Raw genomic sequence first — 22,661 nt, 5'->3', positions numbered from 1 at the left:
TTAAGTTGGGTTAGGTTAGGTTGGGTTAGGTTAGGTTGGGTTAGGTTAGGTTAGGTTAGGTTGGGTTAGGTTAGGTTGGGTTAGGTTAGGTTGGGTTAGGTTAGGTTAGGTTAGGTTGGGTTAGGTTAGGTTGGGTTAGGTTAGGTTGGGTTAGGTTAGGTTAGGTTAGGTTAGGTTAGGTTAGGTTAGGTTAGGTCAGGTCAGGTCAGGTTAGGTCAGGTCAGGTCAGGTTAGGTTAGGTTAGGTTAGGTTAGGTTAGGTTAGGTTAGGTTAGGTTAGGTTAGGTTAGGTTAGGTCAGGTTAGGTTAGGTTAGGTTAGGTTAGGTTAGGTTAGGTTAGGTTAGGTTAGGTTAGGTTAGGTTAGGTCAGGTTAGGTTAGGTTAGGTTAGGTTAGGTTAGGATAGGTTAGGTTAGGTTAGGTTGGGTTAGGTTAGGTTAGGTTGGGTTAGGTTAGGTTAGGTTAGGTTAGGTTGGGTTAGGTTAGGTTGGGTTAGGTTGGGTTGGGTTGGGTTGGGTTAGGTTGGGTTAGGTTGGGTTGGGTTAGGTTGGGTTAGGTTAGGTTAGGTTAGGTTAGGTTGGGTTAGGTTAGGTTGGGTTAGGTTAGGTTAGGTTAGGTTAGGTTAGGTTAAGTTAGGTTAGGTTAGGTTAGGTTAGGTTAGGTTAGGTTGGGTTGGGTTGGGATGGGTTAGGTTGGGTTAGGTTAGGTTAGGTTAGGTTAGGTTAGGTTAGGTTAGGTTAGGTAAGGTTAGGTTAGGTTAGGTTGGGTTGGGTGTGGTTGGGTTGGGTTGGGTTGGGTTAGGTTACGTTAGGTTATGTTAGGTTAGCTTAGGTTACGTTAGGTTAGGCTAGGTAAGGTTAGGTTAGGTTAGGTTAGGTTAGGTAAGGTTAGGTAAGGTTAGGTTACGTTACGTTAGGTTAGGTTAGGTTAGGTTAGGCTAGGTAAGGTTAGGTTAGGTTAGGTAAGGTTAGTTTGGTTAGGTTAGGTTAGGTTAGGTTAGGTTAGGTTGGGTTGGGTTGGGTTGGGTTGGGTTAGGTTAGGTTAGGTTAGGTTAGGTTAGGTTAGGTTATTTTAGGTTAGGTTAGGTTAGGTTAGGTTAGGTTAGGCTAGGTTAGGTTAGGTTAGGTTAGGCCAGGTTAGGCTCAGCCCGGGAGAAAAACAAATCAGCAACAAGAACCCGCATCACAAATTGGCGATGCAAGGTTCTTGTTGCTGATTTGTTTTTCTCCCGGGCTGAGACTCAGAGAGTTTTGTTAATAAGGACAAAGCCGTTCGGTTTCCAAGAAACACACAAAAAGTTTAATTGAAAAGTAAAAAGGCAAAGATTCCTCACAAAACAAAACACTTAATAAACAGTTGACTGGACATGACGAAACACATCTGTAAACACCCAACAAGAACGTTCAAAGTCAGTAACTAAACCTAACGTTCGAAAGGGGCTGAGTGATGGGAGTAGCGCAAGAGTATCGGTGCAGTCTCACCCACAAGTTGGTTTTCGGCGGTGATGAGAAACCGGAACGCCGTGACTCCTGCGTCAATGCGTGGGCTGGACGAGGACGAGGGAACGCTGGCTGCTGGCGACACGTCGAAAAGCCCTACCAAATCGTGATGGTTTCGGCTTGAGGAGCGTGGACACGTCGGAGACGGGAGAACGCAGGCTGGTGGCGACGCGTCCGGGAACTAGGGTCGACCTAGTCAAGCAGCTGGGCGCACAGCTCGGGCCCGGAGCCCGACGGCTGTAGCTCGCCTGCCGGAACCAAAGTCCGCAGGCCCTGGAAAGGAGTTCAGGACCGGATGGCCACGGTCCTTTGGAGCGGGAACCCGACAGCAGGAGGCCCCGGCCGGTGGAAGTCCTGTAGGCTCGGGTCCGGAACCCAACGGCCCATCTTCAGCGCCCGGTCCGGTGACGACCTTCCGCTTGCACTGCCTGCCTCGAATTCCCCTTGCTCTGGTCTGCTCAGGCTCCTGCTTCAGCTCTGGCCCACTTGTCTCGTTCTCATTGGAGATACTGCTGTTTCGTGGTGTCAAGCCATTGGGCCTTGAAATCTCCGTGTTCGCTGCCCATTGGATGTTTTACCTTTTGTTTACTTCACGTCCTGCCACGCATCCTCGTGCTTGACGCTCTTTAACGTCGTCATTCTTGTTTAAGCAGCACCGCACGTGCACTCTGGTATTTCTCCTTTTGTTTTTTTTTTCCCGTGACGCGCACTTTTCGAAGGCGCGCACTTTGAACGCGCACCACACATCACATACGCCCCCCTTTTATTCAAGTTTTTTTTTTTTTAGAAAAAAAAAACTGCCGATGAGTGCGCGTTCTGCACTACGTCACAATTAAACCACATATTTGCACCACGCAGTTCAACACATCACCGGGCTACAGTTCGCTACATCGTCCAAATGTCCACACTTAAACTTTAGATTCACCCAATTGCATTTAAAAGTTCTGAAACCCGGAATAAACCTTTTTACTACAAAATCGACTATGGACAAAGCTACTTGTGTCCGCATCTAAAAGTCGAAGTCCAGAAAGAGCTACCGGTTTTCTAACCCTACACTCAGGTTATCGCGTCCCAAACCAGACGCACTGCCCTTCTCGCACGTTTCGAAAGTAACTGTGGCAAACATGCTTTTATGCACTTTCGCTGAAACGCGTGTCTGCGCCCCCGCCGGCCACATGAACGCTTACCGGTCACAGAGGAACAGGGCGCGGTCTCGAGCCGTCGGCGTCGACACGAAACGCACTGAGACACGAATGTCCAAATGCCACAATCTCTCACACAAATGCTTTCTTTTGGTTCACCATCTAATGAACACAAGCTCGGGGTGCCCTCAGCAAGCCCAAACGCTCCGACAAGCGTGTGAGGTTCCTGGATTCTTGAGAAGGGATGCCGTTGTGCTCGGTCATTATACAGCTCATCTTGAGTGGACTTAATTATAGGTTCAAAACCAATCACGTTCTCAGGTTCAAGACCCTGTCTGGCATTCTCCATACCTACTATCGAGCCCACCTCCGATTCGATACTGTTTATTTTGAAGAGTGCTTCAGCACTCCCATCGTGTTTTCTCGGACAAATAGCAGTTACGCTATCCTGTGAACTAGAATCCCCTCTCTCTCTGAGTGAGATATACGTATGGTCTAGGACCATTGACGTGGTGCCTGCTGCTACCTCTGTCGGTACAAAACAATCAGTGGCCACTATATCAGAGCCTTCATGGCATTCGCTGCCATCTTCCCAATGACGTTCTAGCGCTCCTTCCATGGAGCTATTGAGAGGTAGCCCTACCCCTTCCCGAAATGTGCTCGGCCTTTGAGACGTTCTGATACACACCTCATTCTGAATGGAGCGTCTTTGTTCCCTGCTATCGAAGCTTTGCTCCACAACATTTTCCACAGCTTCTAGGTCGCCCATATCCAGGCGCTCTTCTTCATAGGTGCTTGGCCTCTCAGAGGTCCCCAAGCAGCTAACGGAAGTAATATGTTCCCAGCCAGAGAAGCTTTCCGTCGCTTCAACAAACTCCTCATGACTCCTGCCTTCTTGGCTGTCCACCTCTCTGCCTTCCTCTATCTGAGCTTCTCGCTCCGAAGTAAGGCTGTCGCGAGGTTCGAGGCCAACCTTGCAGGAATCGACTTCCCTCCAGCAAACGCTGCTATCGGAGCAAACATTCACCGCTTGCTCGACCTTCTGCATCGCCAGCTGCCCCCTTTTCGCCATCGCAAGCTCGAGTCGCCGCTCGAAGTCCACCCTCTCTAATTGGAGCTGCTGCTTCAGTATGCGTGTCTGACGCTCTAGCAACACTTTATTTTCACGCGTTACGCGCTCTAGCTCCTCCTTCTTAGCTCTAAGCACCAATTCAAGCTTTTCCTTCGCCGCCTTTCGTTCTGCAGCCCGTTGCTCACGCTCCCTCTCCATCCGCTCCTCGTACCATACTCTAAACTCCGCTCCCGTCAGTCCCATTTTATCCGCCAACTCAATTAACTCCCACGTGTTCGTCATCGTGTTAACCGCGTCAAAAAATCTACTGGAAAAACAAACGACTTTGTCCTGTCGCGGACGCCAATTTGTGATGCAAGGTTCTTGTTGCTGATTTGTTTTTCTCCCGGGCTGAGACTCAGAGAGTTTTGTTAATAAGGACAAAGCCGTTCGGTTTCCAAGAAACACACAAAAAGTTTAATTGAAAAGTAAAAAGGCAAAGATTCCTCACAAAACAAAACACTTAATAAACAGTTGACTGGACATGATGAAACACATCTGTAAACACCCAACAAGAACGTTCAAAGTCAGTAACTAAACCTAACGTTCGAAAGGGGCTGAGTGATGGGAGTAGCGCAAGAGTATCGGTGCAGTCTCACCCACAAGTTGGTTTTCGGCGGTGATGAGAAACCGGAACGCCGTGACTCCTGCGTCAATGCGTGGGCTGGACGAGGACGAGGGAACGCTGGCTGCTGGCGACACGTCGAAAAGCCCTACCAAATCGTGATGGTTTCGGCTTGAGGAGCGTGGACACGTCGGAGACGGGAGAACGCAGGCTGGTGGCGACGCGTCCGGGAACTGGGGTCGACCTAGTCAAGCAGCTGGGCGCACAGCTCGGGCCCGGAGCCCGACGGCTGTAGCTCGCCTGCCGGAACCAAAGTCCGCAGGCCCTGGAAAGGAGTTCAGGACCGGATGGCCACGGTCCTTTGGAGCGGGAACCCGACAGCAGGAGGCCCCGGCCGGTGGAAGTCCTGTAGGCTCGGGTCCGGAACCCAACGGCCCATCTTCAGCGCCCGGTCCGGTGACGACCTTCCGCTTGCACTGCCTGCCTCGAATTCCCCTTGCTCTGGTCCCCCCAGGCTCCTGCTTCAGCTCTGGCCCACTTGTCTCGTTCTCATTGGAGATACTGCTGTTTCGTGGTGTCAAGCCATTGGGCCTTGAAATCTCCGTGTTCGCTGCCCATTGGATGTTTTACCTTTTGTTTACTTCACGTCCTGCCACGCATCCTCGTGCTTGACGCTCTTTAACGTCGTCATTCTTGTTTAAGCAGCACCGCACGTGCACTCTGGTATTTCTCCTTTTTTTTTTTTCCGTGACGCGCACTTTTCGAAGGCGCGCACTTTGAACGCGCACCACACATCACATACGCCCCCCTTTTATTCAAGTTTTTTTTTTAGAAAAAAAAAACTGCCGATGAGTGCGCGTTCTGCACTACGTCACAATTAAACCACATATTTGCACCACGCAGTTCAACACATCACCGGGCTACAGTTCGCTACATCGTCCAAATGTCCACACTTAAACTTTAGATTCACCCAATTGCATTTAAAAGTTCTGAAACCCGGAATAAACCTTTTTACTACAAAATCGACTATGGACAAAGCTACTTGTGTCCGCATCTAAAAGTCGAAGTCCAGAAAGAGCTACCGGTTTTCTAACCCTACACTCAGGTTATCGCGTCCCAAACCAGACGCACTGCCCTTCTCGCACGTTTCGAAAGTAACTGTGGCAAACATGCTTTTATGCACTTTCGCTGAAACGCGTGTCTGCGCCCCCGCCGGCCACATGAACGCTTACCGGTCACAGAGGAACAGGGCGCGGTCTCGAGCCGTCGGCGTCGACACGAAACGCACTGAGACACGAATGTCCAAATGCCACAATCTCTCACACAAATGCTTTCTTTTAGTTCACCATCTAATGAACACAAGCTCGGGGTGCCCTCAGCAAGCCCAAACGCTCCGACAAGCGTGTGAGGTTCCTGGATTCTTGAGAAGGGATGCCGTTGTGCTCGGTCATTATACAGCTCATCTTGAGTGGACTTAATTATAGGTTCAAAACCAATCACGTTCTCAGGTTCAAGACCCTGTCTGGCATTCTCCATACCTACTATCGAGCCCACCTCCGATTCGATACTGTTTATTTTGAAGAGTGCTTCAGCACTCCCATCGTGTTTTCTCGGACAAATAGCAGTTACGCTATCCTGTGAACTAGAATCCCCTCTCTCTCTGAGTGAGATATACGTATGGTCTAGGACCATTGACGTGGTGCCTGCTGCTACCTCTGTCGGTACAAAACAATCAGTGGCCACTATATCAGAGCCTTCATGGCATTCGCTGCCATCTTCCCAATGACGTTCTAGCGCTCCTTCCATGGAGCTATTGAGAGGTAGCCCTACCCCTTCCCGAAATGTGCTCGGCCTCTGAGACGTTCTGATACACACCTCATTCTGAATGGAGCGTCTTTGTTCCCTGCTATCGAAGCTTTGCTCCACAACATTTTCCACAGCTTCTCTCTTCTTCATAGGTGCTTGGCCTCTCAGAGGTCCCCAAGCAGCTAACGGAAGTAATATGTTCCCAGCCAGAGGAGCTTTCCGTCGCTTCAACAAACTCCTCATGACTCCTGCCTTCTTGGCTGTCCACCTCTCTGCCTTCCTCTATCTGAGCTTCTCGCTCCGAAGTAAGGCTGTCGCGAGGCTCGAGGCCAACCTTGCAGGAATCGACTTCCCTCCAGCAAACGCTGCTATCGGAGCAAACATTCACCGCTTGCTCGACCTTCTGCATCGCCAGCTGCCCCCTTTTCGCCATCGCAAGCTCGAGTCGCCGCTCGAAGTCCACCCTCTCTAATTGGAGCTGCTGCTTCAGTATGCGTGTCTGACGCTCTAGCAACACTTTATTTTCACGCGTTACGCGCTCTAGCTCCTCCTTCTTAGCTCTAAGCACCAATTCAAGCTTTTCCTTCGCCGCCTTTCGTTCTGCAGCCCGTTGCTCACGCTCCCTCTCCATCCGCTCCTCGTACCATACTCTAAACTCCGCTCCCGTCAGTCCCATTTTATCCGCCAACTCAATTAACTCCCACGTGTTCGTCATCGTGTTAACCGCGTCAAAAAATCTACTGGAAAAACAAACGACTTTGTCCTGTCGCGGACGCCAATTTGTGATGCAGGGTTCTTGTTGCTGATTTGTTTTTCTCCCGGTTGAGCCTCAGAGAGTTTTGTTAATAAGGACAAAGCCGTTCGGTTTCCAAGAAACACACAAAAAGTTTAATTGAAAAGTAAAAAGGCAAAGATTCCTCACAAAACAAAACACTTAATAAACAGTTGACTGGACATGACGAAACACATCTGTAAACACCCAACAAGAACGTTCAAAGTCAGTAACTAAACCTAACGTTCGAAAGGGGCTGAGTGATGGGAGTAGCGCAAGAGTATCGGTGCAGTCTCACCCACAAGTTGGTTTTCGGCGGTGATGAGAAACCGGAACGCCGTGACTCCTGCGTCAATGCGTGGGCTGGACGAGGACGAGGGAACGCTGGCTGCTGGCGACACGTCGAAAAGCCCTACCAAATCGTGATGGTTTCGGCTTGAGGAGCGTGGACACGTCGGAGACGGGAGAACGCAGGCTGGTGGCGACGCGTCCGGGAACTGGGGTCGACCTAGTCAAGCAGCTGGGCGCACAGCTCGGGCCCGGAGCCCGACGGCTGTAGCTCGCCTGCCGGAACCAAAGTCCGCAGGCCCTGGAAAGGAGTTCAGGACCGGATGGCCACGGTCCTTTGGAGCGGGAACCCGACAGCAGGAGGCCCCGGCCGGTGGAAGTCCTGTAGGCTCGGGTCCGGAACCCAACGGCCCATCTTCAGCGCCCGGTCCGGTGACGACCTTCCGCTTGCACTGCCTGCCTCGAATTCCCCTTGCTCTGGTCCCCCCAGGCTCCTGCTTCAGCTCTGGCCCACTTGTCTCGTTCTCATTGGAGATACTGCTGTTTCGTGGTGTCAAGCCATTGGGCCTTGAAATCTCCGTGTTCGCTGCCCATTGGATGTTTTACCTTTTGTTTACTTCACGTCCTGCCACGCATCCTCGTGCTTGACGCTCTTTAACGTCGTCATTCTTGTTTAAGCAGCACCGCACGTGCACTCTGGTATTTCTCCTTTTGTTTTTTTTTTCCGTGACGCGCACTTTTCGAAGGCGCGCACTTTGAACGCGCACCACACATCACAGTTAGGTTAGGTTAGGTTAGGTTAGGTTAGGTTAGGTTAGGTTAGGTTAGGTTAGGTTAGGTTAGGTTAGGTTAGGTTAGGTTAGGTTAGGTTAGGTTAGGTTAGGTTAGGTTAGGTTAGGTTAGGTTAGGTTAGGTTAGGTTAGGTTAGGTTAGGTTAGGTTAGGTTAGGTTAGGTTAGGTTAGGTTAGGTTAGGTTAGGTTAGGTTAGGTTAGGTTAGGTTAGGTTAGGTTAGGTTAGGTTAGGTTAGGTTAGGTTAGGTTAGGTTAGGTTAGGTTAGGTTAGGTTAGGTTAGGTTAGGTTAGGTTAGGTTAGGTTAGGTTAGGTTAGGTTAGGTTAGGTTAGGTTAGGTTAGGTTAGGTTAGGTTAGGTTAGGTTAGGTTAGGTTAGGTTAGGTTAGGTTAGGTTAGGTTAGGTTAGGTTAGGTTAGGTTAGGTTAGGTTAGGTTAGGTTAGGTTAGGTTAGGTTAGGTTAGGTTAGGTTAGGTTAGGTTAGGTTAGGTTAGGTTAGGTTAGGTTAGGTTAGGTTAGGTTAGGTTAGGTTAGGTTAGGTTAGGTTAGGTTAGGTTAGGTTAGGTTAGGTTAGGTTAGGTTAGGTTAGGTTAGGTTAGGTTAGGTTAGGTTAGGTTAGGTTAGGTTAGGTTAGGTTAGGTTAGGTTAGGTTAGGTTAGGTTAGGTTAGGTTAGGTTAGGTTAGGTTAGGTTAGGTTAGGTTAGGTTAGGTTAGGTTAGGTTAGGTTAGGTTAGGTTAGGTTAGGTTAGGTTAGGTTAGGTTAGGTTAGGTTAGGTTAGGTTAGGTTAGGTTAGGTTAGGTTAGGTTAGGTTAGGTTAGGTTAGGTTAGGTTAGGTTAGGTTAGGTTAGGTTAGGTTAGGTTAGGTTAGGTTGGGTTAGGTTAGGTTAGGTTGGGTTGGGTTAGGTTAGGTTAGGTTAGGTTAGGTTAGGTTAGGTTAGGTTAGGTTAGGTTAGGTTAGGTTAGGTTAGGTTAGGTTAGGTTAGGTTAGGTTAGGTTAGGTTAGGTTAGGTTAGGTTAGGTTGGGTTAGGTTAGGTTGGGTTGGGTTGGGTTGGGTTGGGTTAGGTTAGGTTAGGTTAGGTTAGGTTAGGTTAGGTTAGGTTAGGTTAGGTTAGGTTAGGTTAGGTTAGGTTAGGTTAGGTTAGGTTAGGTTAGGTTAGGTTGGGTTAGGTTGGGTTGGGTTAGGTTGGGTTGGGTTAGGTTAGGTTAGGTTAGGTTAGGTTAGGTTAGGTTAGGTTAGGTTAGGTTAGGTTAGGTTAGGTTAGGTTAGGTTAGGTTAGGTTAGGTTAGGTTAGGTTAGGTTAGGTTAGGTTAGGTTAGGTTAGGTTAGGTTAGGTTAGGTTAGGTTAGGTTAGGTTAGGTTAGGTTAGGTTAGGTTAGGTTAGGTTAGGTTAGGTTAGGTTAGGTTAGGTTAGGTTAGGTTAGGTTAGGTTAGGTTAGGTTAGGTTAGGTTAGGTTAGGTTAGGTTAGGTTAGGTTAGGTTAGGTTAGGTTAGGTTAGGTTAGGTTAGGTTAGGTTAGGTTAGGTTAGGTTAGGTTAGGTTAGGTTAGGTTAGGTTAGGTTAGGTTAGGTTAGGTTAGGTTAGGTTAGGTTAGGTTAGGTTAGGTTAGGTTAGGTTAGGTTAGGTTAGGTTAGGTTAGGTTAGGTTAGGTTAGGTTAGGTTAGGTTAGGTTAGGTTAGGTTAGGTTAGGTTAGGTTAGGTTAGGTTAGGTTAGGTTAGGTTAGGTTAGGTTAGGTTAGGTTAGGTTAGGTTAGGTTAGGTTAGGTTAGGTTAGGTTAGGTTAGGTTAGGTTAGGTTAGGTTAGGTTAGGTTAGGTTAGGTTAGGTTAGGTTAGGTTAGGTTAGGTTAGGTTAGGTTAGGTTAGGTTAGGTTAGGTTAGGTTAGGTTAGGTTAGGTTAGGTTAGGTTAGGTTAGGTTAGGTTAGGTTAGGTTAGGTTAGGTTAGGTTAGGTTAGGTTAGGTTAGGTTAGGTTAGGTTAGGTTAGGTTAGGTTAGGTTAGGTTAGGTTAGGTTAGGTTAGGTTAGGTTAGGTTAGGTTAGGTTAGGTTAGGTTAGGTTAGGTTAGGTTAGGTTAGGTTAGGTTAGGTTAGGTTAGGTTAGGTTAGGTTAGGTTAGGTTAGGTTAGGTTAGGTTAGGTTAGGTTAGGTTAGGTTAGGTTAGGTTAGGTTAGGTTAGGTTAGGTTAGGTTAGGTTAGGTTAGGTTAGGTTAGGTTAGGTTAGGTTAGGTTAGGTTAGGTTAGGTTAGGTTAGGTTAGGTTAGGTTAGGTTAGGTTAGGTTAGGTTAGGTTAGGTTAGGTTAGGTTAGGTTAGGTTAGGTTAGGTTAGGTTAGGTTAGGTTAGGTTAGGTTAGGTTAGGTTAGGTTAGGTTAGGTTAGGTTAGGTTAGGTTAGGTTAGGTTAGGTTAGGTTAGGTTAGGTTAGGTTAGGTTAGGTTAGGTTAGGTTAGGTTAGGTTAGGTTAGGTTAGGTTAGGTTAGGTTAGGTTAGGTTAGGTTAGGTTAGGTTAGGTTAGGTTAGGTTAGGTTAGGTTAGGTTAGGTTAGGTTAGGTTAGGTTAGGTTAGGTTAGGTTAGGTTAGGTTAGGTTAGGTTAGGTTAGGTTAGGTTAGGTTAGGTTAGGTTAGGTTAGGTTAGGTTAGGTTAGGTTAGGTTAGGTTAGGTTAGGTTAGGTTAGGTTAGGTTAGGTTAGGTTAGGTTAGGTTAGGTTAGGTTAGGTTAGGTTAGGTTAGGTTAGGTTAGGTTAGGTTAGGTTAGGTTAGGTTAGGTTAGGTTAGGTTAGGTTAGGTTAGGTTAGGTTAGGTTAGGTTAGGTTAGGTTAGGTTAGGTTAGGTTAGGTTAGGTTAGGTTAGGTTAGGTTAGGTTAGGTTAGGTTAGGTTAGGTTAGGTTAGGTTAGGTTAGGTTAGGTTAGGTTAGGTTAGGTTAGGTTAGGTTAGGTTAGGTTAGGTTAGGTTAGGTTAGGTTAGGTTAGGTTAGGTTAGGTTAGGTTAGGTTAGGTTAGGTTAGGTTAGGTTAGGTTAGGTTAGGTTAGGTTAGGTTAGGTTAGGTTAGGTTAGGTTAGGTTAGGTTAGGTTAGGTTAGGTTAGGTTAGGTTAGGTTAGGTTAGGTTAGGTTAGGTTAGGTTAGGTTAGGTTAGGTTAGGTTAGGTTAGGTTAGGTTAGGTTAGGTTAGGTTAGGTTAGGTTAGGTTAGGTTAGGTTAGGTTAGGTTAGGTTAGGTTAGGTTAGGTTAGGTTAGGTTAGGTTAGGTTAGGTTAGGTTAGGTTAGGTTAGGTTAGGTTAGGTTAGGTTAGGTTAGGTTAGGTTAGGTTAGGTTAGGTTAGGTTAGGTTAGGTTAGGTTAGGTTAGGTTAGGTTAGGTTAGGTTAGGTTAGGTTAGGTTAGGTTAGGTTAGGTTAGGTTAGGTTAGGTTAGGTTAGGTTAGGTTAGGTTAGGTTAGGTTAGGTTAGGTTAGGTTAGGTTAGGTTAGGTTAGGTTAGGTTAGGTTAGGTTAGGTTAGGTTAGGTTAGGTTAGGTTAGGTTAGGTTAGGTTAGGTTAGGTTAGGTTAGGTTAGGTTAGGTTAGGTTAGGTTAGGTTAGGTTAGGTTAGGTTAGGTTAGGTTAGGTTAGGTTAGGTTAGGTTAGGTTAGGTTAGGTTAGGTTAGGTTAGGTTAGGTTAGGTTAGGTTAGGTTAGGTTAGGTTAGGTTAGGTTAGGTTAGGTTAGGTTAGGTTAGGTTAGGTTAGGTTAGGTTAGGTTAGGTTAGGTTAGGTTAGGTTAGGTTAGGTTAGGTTAGGTTAGGTTAGGTTAGGTTAGGTTAGGTTAGGTTAGGTTAGGTTAGGTTAGGTTAGGTTAGGTTAGGTTAGGTTAGGTTAGGTTAGGTTAGGTTAGGTTAGGTTAGGTTAGGTTAGGTTAGGTTAGGTTAGGTTAGGTTAGGTTAGGTTAGGTTAGGTTAGGTTAGGTTAGGTTAGGTTAGGTTAGGTTAGGTTAGGTTAGGTTAGGTTAGGTTAGGTTAGGTTAGGTTAGGTTAGGTTAGGTTAGGTTAGGTTAGGTTAGGTTAGGTTAGGTTAGGTTAGGTTAGGTTAGGTTAGGTTAGGTTAGGTTAGGTTAGGTTAGGTTAGGTTAGGTTAGGTTAGGTTAGGTTAGGTTAGGTTAGGTTAGGTTAGGTTAGGTTAGGTTAGGTTAGGTTAGGTTAGGTTAGGTTAGGTTAGGTTAGGTTAGGTTAGGTTAGGTTAGGTTAGGTTAGGTTAGGTTAGGTTAGGTTAGGTTAGGTTAGGTTAGGTTAGGTTAGGTTAGGTTAGGTTAGGTTAGGTTAGGTTAGGTTAGGTTAGGTTAGGTTAGGTTAGGTTAGGTTAGGTTAGGTTAGGTTAGGTTAGGTTAGGTTAGGTTAGGTTAGGTTAGGTTAGGTTAGGTTAGGTTAGGTTAGGTTAGGTTAGGTTAGGTTAGGTTAGGTTAGGTTAGGTTAGGTTAGGTTAGGTTAGGTTAGGTTAGGTTAGGTTAGGTTAGGTTAGGTTAGGTTAGGTTAGGTTAGGTTAGGTTAGGTTAGGTTAGGTTAGGTTAGGTTAGGTTAGGTTAGGTTAGGTTAGGTTAGGTTAGGTTAGGTTAGGTTAGGTTAGGTTAGGTTAGGTTAGGTTAGGTTAGGTTAGGTTAGGTTAGGTTAGGTTAGGTTAGGTTAGGTTAGGTTAGGTTAGGTTAGGTTAGGTTAGGTTAGGTTAGGTTAGGTTAGGTTAGGTTAGGTTAGGTTAGGTTAGGTTAGGTTAGGTTAGGTTAGGTTAGGTTAGGTTAGGTTAGGTTAGGTTAGGTTAGGTTAGGTTAGGTTAGGTTAGGTTAGGTTAGGTTAGGTTAGGTTAGGTTAGGTTAGGTTAGGTTAGGTTAGGTTAGGTTAGGTTAGGTTAGGTTAGGTTAGGTTAGGTTAGGTTAGGTTAGGTTAGGTTAGGTTAGGTTAGGTTAGGTTAGGTTAGGTTAGGTTAGGTTCTCTCGTTAAATAGAGGCGTCTGTAAAGGGGGGGACTCTTCTATGTTATTGCAGCTGCTGTTGTAGTCGCTCACTGCTACCGTATGTTCTTATGAGAGCAGGACCATGCCACTCTTTCCAGGGCACCGCTACTTGGGACCAGGCAACCCGCTGCAGAACGGAGAGCCTGTTGACGAGGACGACCGCATCGCAAAGCGCCACGACGAGGCCTATTCCAGAGCCGAAAGCGACGCCGACGTGTTTGCTGCCGATCGCCAGTCGACCAAGGAATTCTTCAAGGACTTTGTGAGCACAGGCAACTGGCACTCTGCATTGGGAGCTGCGGGTCTTGGTGCGAAAAATCTCGTGGAGGAAAAGGTGCTAGGACGCAGTCTCTATGGAATGCCACCCGGACGGAAACGTAATAATCAAGAACAGCCAAGTACATCAGCAAAGCGACAACAATACGACGATACAACAGACGGCCCAGACGAAGAAATGCCCCAGACGGAAGCGGCAGCAGACGCCCCCTCCTCTTCAGGAGGAGCAGGCGTTGGAAGTAACCATCCGAATACATCCGAATGCGTTCAGCAAATTCTGCGAGTTCCTCGCGACCACGGAGTGGTCACGGTGTTCAATGACAGCAAAATACTTACCACTTGGGGCTACGCCATGCTGAAGACATCGCTGAAATACGACGGAGAAAAAACCTTTCCCGGCATCGTAACAAGTATGTCACGCCTTCCGGTCGACCGTCCATACTTATACATCCCACATGGCACTTTTCTTAACTTACCAGCTCACACAAAGGCTCTCGAATGCTCCGCCAAAATAACTCCACACGGTTTAAGAACACCATGGAAAACTGGTTCTTCGGTAGTACAACCTGTCAACTCTGACATGCTCGTGTACGGTATATCATCAATAGGGCTAAAACACAGCATGGACACTGGTATGTGCCGCATCACCCACGGCACAACACACAATGCCATGAAACCACAAACAATAGTTCCATTCAGCTTAGACCACCATGCAGACTTGGCCAAAAGCTACTGGGGTCTCGAAATACATGCAATAACAGAAGTACAAGAGCAGGATGACAAAAACAGCGCATCAGCCAGCATGGGAGCACCACGCCACAATTTTGCTTATGACTTTATACACATCGACGGCGTCAGTCCTCGCTTAACGAAATTTGTTAATCAATATCCCTTCAAAGGCCAAGTAGGTACCCCAATCATTAACTACCACCACAAGTTTAACAATGCATGGCTCCGCATGGGCCCCACTTACGGCGCAGGCAACGAACTACTCACTCACTCAGTTCTTGGTGTACCATCCGACACTGCAGTTTACAAAACAACAAACTTCTCCAATACCGAATCATACACTCAAACTCCCGAAGAGAACACCATTATGCGCCTACGCCCCGAAGAAATTCAAAACAAGAGCCGCGTCAAATATTTCCAACCACTCGAAAAATCGTGGTACCGCCGTGGCTTGGGCCCCATGACACAAGAGTCTATTCAACCCAGTGTCGGTTTTGGTATCCTGGCTGTATCTAAATCAAACAAGGACGATCCCGGAAGCTCAGACAAATTTCAAGACGTCGCTGCATTCTTTCAAGTTGATACCGAGCTCGTCATCCACTCCTCCATGGACACAATAGCACCAGACAGCGTAATGCTTCCTACAAGTGAAGGTCCTTATCTCCGGCACACCCGCGCACACATCAAACTACCTCCCAACAGTCTGTCACGTAACGGACGTCTAGCACACCTCCGAAATACACAAGAAGACGTCAAAGCATACGAAATGGAAATTGCAAGACTGAGTGAAGAGCAAAACGCTCGAATGCACTCAAAGAGATCAATAACAGTACCATTTGCTCCAGAATAAAACGTTTATTCTTCATCTCTCCATATCTTGCAGTATTCGTTGCTCTATCATTATTTCCATCCTCTCAACATCTTCTGCCAGGATTGCTGCCATCACATCTTCATAAAAATGTTCAAAAAACCAAGCATCTGACATGTTGTATTCAGTCTTCAATTTCCTCGCATCTTCTTCTGGCAAGGTAGCAGTATTGACAGCAGCAGCAACTTCCTCCACGTCTCCTTCCTCTGGTGGCTGCATAGGAAATAAACGTGCCACATATAGCTGCTGTCGTCGTAGTCTCCAACTCTCAGAGTGTTTAAAAGATAGAATATACACTTTTTCTGAGTGAAACCTACGACAACAACGACTACTCACCAGCATGTTTCCAAGCAGCAGCAGCAGCAGCACAGAGTCTCGCAGGGAGCCAAGTGAACGAAACTGGGTCGTCGCGGCCTCTAAAAGCGCGGCTATAACAACTACAAATGCGTCCTGTGGCCCAAGAGGGGGCCGCTCTCGACGGTCCGGGTGGCTTTTTGAGCCAGAGGGGCCCCGTAATTGCTTTCCTACTGCGTGCCTCTCAAAGAGGGGTCATTATCTTTCCGAGCAAGGAAACGTAATTGCCTTTGCACGATCGCTTCCGCAATTGCTCCGCGGGCACGATCTTTCCGAGCAGGTAATTACTTTTCCACGGTCGCTCCCGTAATTACACCGCACCCCTCGGAGGGGTAATTATCTTTCCGAGCAAGGAAACGTAATTGCTTTTGCATCGCCGCTTCCATAATTGCTCCGCACCCCTCGGAGGGGTCATTATCTTTCCGAGCAGGTAATTACTTTTCCGCGCCAGGGGTATCATTATCTTTCCGAGCGAAAAACATAATTGCACGGCCGCTTCCGTAATTGCTTTTCTCCGCGGCCGGGACGATAATTACTTCCTACTCGAGCTGGCCTCCTTCGCGTGGCCCCGACTCGAGCTGACCTCCTTCGCGTGTATATATAACACGCCGCGTCTCGCATGCACTTTGCAGTAGCCCACAAGCCCTTCTGCTGCTAGAGCGCCTGCCACATTCGGTAAGTCCTTGGACGTTTTCTTAAACCGTACGTACGCGTTGCTTATTCTCTGTGGCATTATTTCAGAAAAAACATGTCGAAAAGAAACTACGATGAGGACGAAGACGAGGTACCACTGCATTATATTCTAGAAATATTCTTTGCTGACGATGAGTATATATCCAGGGAGAAGCTACAGAGTTTGCTGATTCAAGCATCGAAAATAATCCCAGCCAGTCTAATGAGAGCATGGAGGAGTCTGAGACAACTTATAGAAGCGTGGACAGTATTTCAAGAGCGCACTATGAACAACCAGGAACATCACGAGGAAGAGTTACAGAAGATATACAATCCCCTCCGCTGTGGGCACTGCAACTACAAGACATTCCAAAAAGAAGAAGAATTGTGCACGATGTCTTTCCCGCCAGAAACGACAGAGAGGCTCAGGACATTTGTATTGAAATTATTAAACGATTCGAACTCGGATCAACACAATACGCACTCACAGCAATCTCCGTTCACACTGACGGAACCAGCATCCCACATGTCCACGTCATTCACGACTGTAGCTGGAGCAACGGAAGCTGCCGATGTGTTGCATTCAGTGGCTTCGCTAGAAGACCAAACCGCTCGTCTATTTGGTCTACAAACGCAACCACTTGGGACTTCTTCCATCTTATCCAGTATTTGTATAGCCACCCCCGAGTCCTGGAATACTTTAAAGTGGGAAGAACAGATTGGGCTGCTTACTGTAGAGCTGAAGATATGGGACAACGCAGCCATTCGGGACACGAATCCTCAAGAGTTTTGGAAATACTGTACACGCAACCTGCGTGTGCAACTCCATGCAACGACGCAACCGGAAGTTCGGCAAGCAATCCAAACAATCATTCGCTATGCTCACGAGAGGGTAACCAAGCAAAAACCAGAAAACGTCAAAAGAGAGCAGCGGAAGAACCCCTCTACGACTGGCTCAGGCAGAACCCCGTATCACCACTAACGAACATTGTGAGAACACCAAAGTGGCTGTCTGATCCCCACATGAGATTTATTCGACTCGATGACAAGCACTTGCAAAGGGCCATTCAAGTCTTCAATGACGAAATGTGTAGCTATACAACATTGGACTTTATCGAAATGTATAAAAATACTCAACCACTCTTTGATGCTCCGCACGGTGACTTAAGTTCTTATTACATGACCGTGGAGGACTCGTATAATGCCGTGCTCGAACTGTTAAACTTTCAATTCGATGAAAACCAAAATGAAATTTCCGACTTTGTAAACAACCTCTATAAGCTCGTCGAAAAAATTGTGCCCAAAAAAAACTGTATGGAAGTGGTGTCCCCTCCTAGTGCTGGCAAAAACTTTTTCTTTGATGCTGTGCTCTCTTTCTATATAAACAGAGGAACTATCCGCAACTTTAACCGCTTCTCTAACTTTCCCCTTCAAGACACAGTGGGTCGCCGTATACTCTTGTGGAACGAACCCAACTGCGAATCTGCCGCCTTTGACACAGTAAAGAAGATCTTCGGTGGCGATGTAGACTCTGTGGCTGTCAAGTACTCTCCCGACCAGACCATTACAAGGACACCCGTCATTGTGCTGTCCAACAACGAGGTGTTCCCGAACGACGAAGCCTTCAACCACCGCATGTGGAGATACAAGTGGAAGGCTTGTCCCTTGCTCAAACGTCACGACAAGAAAGTGCACCCCATGTCTTTGATACGCTTGTATGACAATTTTGTACTCGATGCAAACTACATAAGGCAAAAATAAACTCCTCGTACAAACCTTAACATCCTGAGTACTTGGTCAATGCTTTGCATTCATCTACTACAACAGCAGCAGCAGGTTAGGTTAGGTTAGGTTAGGTTAGGTTAGGTTAGGTTAGGTTAGGTTAGGTTAGGTTAGGTTAGGTTAGGTTAGGTTAGGTTAGGTTAGGTTAGGTTAGGTTAGGTTAGGTTAGGTTAGGTTAGGTTAGGTTAGGTTAGGTTAGGTTAGGTTAGGTTAGGTTAGGTTAGGTTAGGTTAGGTTAGGTTAGGTTAGGTTAGGTTAGGTTAGGTTAGGTTAGGTTAGGTTAGGTTAGGTTAGGTTAGGTTAGGTTAGGTTAGGTTAGGTTAGGTTAGGTTAGGTTAGGTTAGGTTAGGTTAGGTTAGGTTAGGTTAGGTTAGGTTAGGTTAGGTTAGGTTAGGTTAGGTTAGGTTAGGTTAGGTTAGGTTAGGTTAGGTTAGGTTAGGTTAGGTTAGGTTAGGTTAGGTTAGGTTAGGTTAGGTTAGGTTAGGTTAGGTTAGGTTGGGTTGGGTTAGGTTGGGTTGGGTTAGGTTGGGTTGGGTTAGGTTAGGTTAGGTTAGGTTAGGTTAGGTTAGGTTAGGTTAGGTTAGGTTAGGTTAGGTTAGGTTAGGTTAGGTTAGGTTAGGTTAGGTTAGGTTAGGTTAGGTTAGGTTAGGTTAGGTTAGGTTAGGTTAGGTTAGGTTAGGTTAGGTTAGGTTAGGTTAGGTTAGGTTAGGTTAGGTTAGGTTAGGTTAGGTTAGGTTAGGTTAGGTTAGGTTAGGTTAGGTTAGGTTAGGTTAGGTTAGGTTAGGTTAGGTTAGGTTAGGTTAGGTTAGGTTAGGTTAGGTTAGGTTAGGTTAGGTTAGGTTAGGTTAGGTTAGGTTAGGTTAGGTTAGGTTAGGTTAGGTTAGGTTAGGTTAGGTTAGGTTAGGTTAGGTTAGGTTAGGTTAGGTTAGGTTAGGTTGGTTAGGTTAGGTTAGGTTAGGTTAGGTTAGGTTAGGTTAGGTTAGGTTAGGTTAGGTTAGGTTAGGTTAGGTTAGGTTAGGTTAGGTTAGGTTAGGTTAGGTTAGGTTAGGTTAGGTTAGGTTAGGTTAGGTTAGGTTAGGTTAGGTTAGGTTAGGTTAGGTTAGGTTAGGTTAGGTTAGGTTAGGTTAGGTTAGGTTAGGTTAGGTTAGGTTAGGTTAGGTTAGGTTAGGTTAGGTTAGGTTAGGTTAGGTTAGGTTAGGTTAGGTTAGGTTAGGTTAGGTTAGGTTAGGTTAGGTTAGGTTAGGTTAGGTTAGGTTAGGTTAGGTTAGGTTAGGTTAGGTTAGGTTAGGTTAGGTTAGGTTAGGTTAGGTTAGGTTAGGTTAGGTTAGGTTAGGTTAGGTTAGGTTAGGTTAGGTTAGGTTAGGTTAGGTTAGGTTAGGTTAGGTTAGGTTAGGTTAGGTTAGGTTAGGTTAGGTTAGGTTAGGTTAGGTTAGGTTAGGTTAGGTTAGGTTAGGTTAGGTTAGGTTAGGTTAGGTTAGGTTAGGTTAGGTTAGGTTAGGTTAGGTTAGGTTAGGTTAGGTTAGGTTAGGTTAGGTTAGGTTAGGTTAGGTTAGGTTAGGTTAGGTTAGGTTAGGTTAGGTTAGGTTAGGTTAGGTTAGGTTAGGTTAGGTTAGGTTAGGTTAGGTTAGGTTAGGTTAGGTTAGGTTAGGTTAGGTTAGGTTAGGTTAGGTTAGGTTAGGTTAGGTTAGGTTAGGTTAGGTTAGGTTAGGTTAGGTTAGGTTAGGTTAGGTTAGGTTAGGTTAGGTTAGGTTAGGTTAGGTTAGGTTAGGTTAGGTTAGGTTAGGTTAGGTTAGGTTAGGTTAGGTTAGGTTAGGTTAGGTTAGGTTAGGTTAGGTTAGGTTAGGTTAGGTTAGGTTAGGTTAGGTTAGGTTAGGTTAGGTTAGGTTAGGTTAGGTTAGGTTAGGTTAGGTTAGGTTAGGTTAGGTTAGGTTAGGTTAGGTTAGGTTAGGTTAGGTTAGGTTAGGTTAGGTTAGGTTAGGTTAGGTTAGGTTAGGTTAGGTTAGGTTAGGTTAGGTTAGGTTAGGTTAGGTTAGGTTAGGTTAGGTTAGGTTAGGTTAGGTTAGGTTAGGTTAGGTTAGGTTAGGTTAGGTTAGGTTAGGTTAGGTTAGGTTAGGTTAGGTTAGGTTAGGTTAGGTTAGGTTAGGTTAGGTTAGGTTAGGTTAGGTTAGGTTAGGTTAGGTTAGGTTAGGTTAGGTTAGGTTAGGTTAGGTTAGGTTAGGTTAGGTTAGGTTAGGTTAGGTTAGGTTAGGTTAGGTTAGGTTAGGTTAGGTTAGGTTAGGTTAGGTTAGGTTAGGTTAGGTTAGGTTAGGTTAGGTTAGGTTAGGTTAGGTTAGGTTAGGTTAGGTTAGGTTAGGTTAGGTTAGGTTAGGTTAGGTTAGGTTAGGTTAGGTTAGGTTAGGTTAGGTTAGGTTAGGTTAGGTTAGGTTAGGTTAGGTTAGGTTAGGTTAGGTTAGGTTAGGTTAGGTTAGGTTAGGTTAGGTTAGGTTAGGTTAGGTTAGGTTAGGTTAGGTTAGGTTAGGTTAGGTTAGGTTAGGTTAGGTTAGGTTAGGTTAGGTTAGGTTAGGTTAGGTTAGGTTAGGTTAGGTTAGGTTAGGTTAGGTTAGGTTAGGTTAGGTTAGGTTAGGTTAGGTTAGGTTAGGTTAGGTTAGGTTAGGTTAGGTTAGGTTAGGTTAGGTTAGGTTAGGTTAGGTTAGGTTAGGTTAGGTTAGGTTAGGTTAGGTTAGGTTAGGTTAGGTTAGGTTAGGTTAGGTTAGGTTAGGTTAGGTTAGGTTAGGTTAGGTTAGGTTAGGTTAGGTTAGGTTAGGTTAGGTTAGGTTAGGTTAGGTTAGGTTAGGTTAGGTTAGGTTAGGTTAGGTTAGGTTAGGTTAGGTTAGGTTAGGTTAGGTTAGGTTAGGTTAGGTTAGGTTAGGTTAGGTTAGGTTAGGTTAGGTTAGGTTAGGTTAGGTTAGGTTAGGTTAGGTTAGGTTAGGTTAGGTTAGGTTAGGTTAGGTTAGGTTAGGTTAGGTTAGGTTAGGTTAGGTTAGGTTAGGTTAGGTTAGGTTAGGTTAGGTTAGGTTAGGTTAGGTTAGGTTAGGTTAGGTTAGGTTAGGTTAGGTTAGGTTAGGTTAGGTTAGGTTAGGTTAGGTTAGGTTAGGTTAGGTTAGGTTAGGTTAGGTTAGGTTAGGTTAGGTTAGGTTAGGTTAGGTTAGGTTAGGTTAGGTTAGGTTAGGTTAGGTTAGGTTAGGTTAGGTTAGGTTAGGTTAGGTTAGGTTAGGTTAGGTTAGGTTAGGTTAGGTTAGGTTAGGTTAGGTTAGGTTAGGTTAGGTTAGGTTAGGTTAGGTTAGGTTAGGTTAGGTTAGGTTAGGTTAGGTTAGGTTAGGTTAGGTTAGGTTAGGTTAGGTTAGGTTAGGTTAGGTTAGGTTAGGTTAGGTTAGGTTAGGTTAGGTTAGGTTAGGTTAGGTTAGGTTAGGTTAGGTTAGGTTAGGTTAGGTTAGGTTAGGTTAGGTTAGGTTAGGTTAGGTTAGGTTAGGTTAGGTTAGGTTAGGTTAGGTTAGGTTAGGTTAGGTTAGGTTAGGTTAGGTTAGGTTAGGTTAGGTTAGGTTAGGTTAGGTTAGGTTAGGTTAGGTTAGGTTAGGTTAGGTTAGGTTAGGTTAGGTTAGGTTAGGTTAGGTTAGGTTAGGTTAGGTTAGGTTAGGTTAGGTTAGGTTAGGTTAGGTTAGGTTAGGTTAGGTTAGGTTAGGTTAGGTTAGGTTAGGTTAGGTTAGGTTAGGTTAGGTTAGGTTAGGTTAGGTTAGGTTAGGTTAGGTTAGGTTAGGTTAGGTTAGGTTAGGTTAGGTTAGGTTAGGTTAGGTTAGGTTAGGTTAGGTTAGGTTAGGTTAGGTTAGGTTAGGTTAGGTTAGGTTAGGTTAGGTTAGGTTAGGTTAGGTTAGGTTAGGTTAGGTTAGGTTAGGTTAGGTTAGGTTAGGTTAGGTTAGGTTAGGTTAGGTTAGGTTAGGTTAGGTTAGGTTAGGTTAGGTTAGGTTAGGTTAGGTTAGGTTAGGTTAGGTTAGGTTAGGTTAGGTTAGGTTAGGTTAGGTTAGGTTAGGTTAGGTTAGGTTAGGTTAGGTTAGGTTAGGTTAGGTTAGGTTAGGTTAGGTTAGGTTAGGTTAGGTTAGGTTAGGTTAGGTTAGGTTAGGTTAGGTTAGGTTAGGTTAGGTTAGGTTAGGTTAGGTTAGGTTAGGTTAGGTTAGGTTAGGTTAGGTTAGGTTAGGTTAGGTTAGGTTAGGTTAGGTTAGGTTAGGTTAGGTTAGGTTAGGTTAGGTTAGGTTAGGTTAGGTTAGGTTAGGTTAGGTTAGGTTAGGTTAGGTTAGGTTAGGTTAGGTTAGGTTAGGTTAGGTTAGGTTAGGTTAGGTTAGGTTAGGTTAGGTTAGGTTAGGTTAGGTTAGGTTAGGTTAGGTTAGGTTAGGTTAGGTTAGGTTAGGTTAGGTTAGGTTAGGTTAGGTTAGGTTAGGTTAGGTTAGGTTAGGTTAGGTTAGGTTAGGTTAGGTTAGGTTAGGTTAGGTTAGGTTAGGTTAGGTTAGGTTAGGTTAGGTTAGGTTAGGTTAGGTTAGGTTAGGTTAGGTTAGGTTAGGTTAGGTTAGGTTAGGTTAGGTTAGGTTAGGTTAGGTTAGGTTAGGTTAGGTTAGGTTAGGTTAGGTTAGGTTAGGTTAGGTTAGGTTAGGTTAGGTTAGGTTAGGTTAGGTTAGGTTAGGTTAGGTTAGGTTAGGTTAGGTTAGGTTAGGTTAGGTTAGGTTAGGTTAGGTTCGGTTAGGTTAGGTTAGGTTAGGTTAGGTTAGGTTAGGTTAGGTTAGGTTAGGTTAGGTTAGGTTAGGTTAGGTTAGGTTAGGTTAGGTTAGGTTAGGTTAGGTTAGGTTAGGTTAGGTTAGGTTAGGTTAGGTTAGGTTAGGTTAGGTTAGGTTAGGTTAGGTTAGGTTAGGTTAGGTTAGGTTAGGTTAGGTTAGGTTAGGTTAGGTTAGGTTAGGTTAGGTTAGGTTAGGTTAGGTTAGGTTAGGTTAGGTTAGGTTAGGTTAGGTTAGGTTAGGTTAGGT

At 45.6% G+C, this 22,661-nt stretch overlaps 2 protein-coding genes across 2 annotated transcripts; both read left to right on the top strand.

Annotated features, from left to right (window-relative positions):
• Positions 1-12,845: 12,845 nt before the first annotated feature.
• On the top strand, positions 12,846-14,813 carry LOC142794741 (uncharacterized). Its single transcript, XM_075885938.1, has one exon. The coding sequence runs from the start codon at positions 13,018-13,020 to the stop codon at positions 14,788-14,790; it is 1,773 nt and encodes a 590-aa protein (XP_075742053.1). The 5' UTR covers positions 12,846-13,017; the 3' UTR covers positions 14,791-14,813.
• A 397-nt stretch (positions 14,814-15,210) lies between these two features.
• On the top strand, positions 15,211-17,615 carry LOC142794740 (uncharacterized). The gene is made up of 3 exons (XM_075885937.1): positions 15,211-15,837; positions 15,904-15,946; positions 16,003-17,615. The coding sequence occupies exons 2-3, from the start codon at positions 15,911-15,913 to the stop codon at positions 17,593-17,595; spliced, it is 1,629 nt and encodes a 542-aa protein (XP_075742052.1). The 5' UTR covers positions 15,211-15,837; positions 15,904-15,910; the 3' UTR covers positions 17,596-17,615.
• Positions 17,616-22,661: the final 5,046 nt, after the last annotated feature.

The sequence above is a fragment of the Rhipicephalus microplus genome, unplaced genomic scaffold (genome assembly GCF_043290135.1).
Source record: "Rhipicephalus microplus isolate Deutch F79 unplaced genomic scaffold, USDA_Rmic scaffold_490, whole genome shotgun sequence".
In the NCBI taxonomy this organism is placed as follows: Eukaryota; Metazoa; Arthropoda; class Arachnida; order Ixodida; family Ixodidae; genus Rhipicephalus; species Rhipicephalus microplus.
Note: the sequence above shows the minus strand (reverse complement) of the source record. Positions and strands in the feature narration are given on the sequence as shown.

Excerpts from the sequence above, each read along its gene's own strand:
- LOC142794741 (XM_075885938.1), top strand. The coding sequence starts at position 13,018 with ATGCCACTCTTTCCAGGGCACCGCTACTTGGGACCAGGCAACCCGCTG.
- LOC142794740 (XM_075885937.1), top strand. The coding sequence starts at position 15,911 with ATGTCGAAAAGAAACTACGATGAGGACGAAGACGAG. Across the intron at positions 15,947-16,002 it reads ACGATGAGGACGAAGACGAG|GGAGAAGCTACAGAGTTTGC; the intron begins GTACCACTGCAT and ends GTATATATCCAG.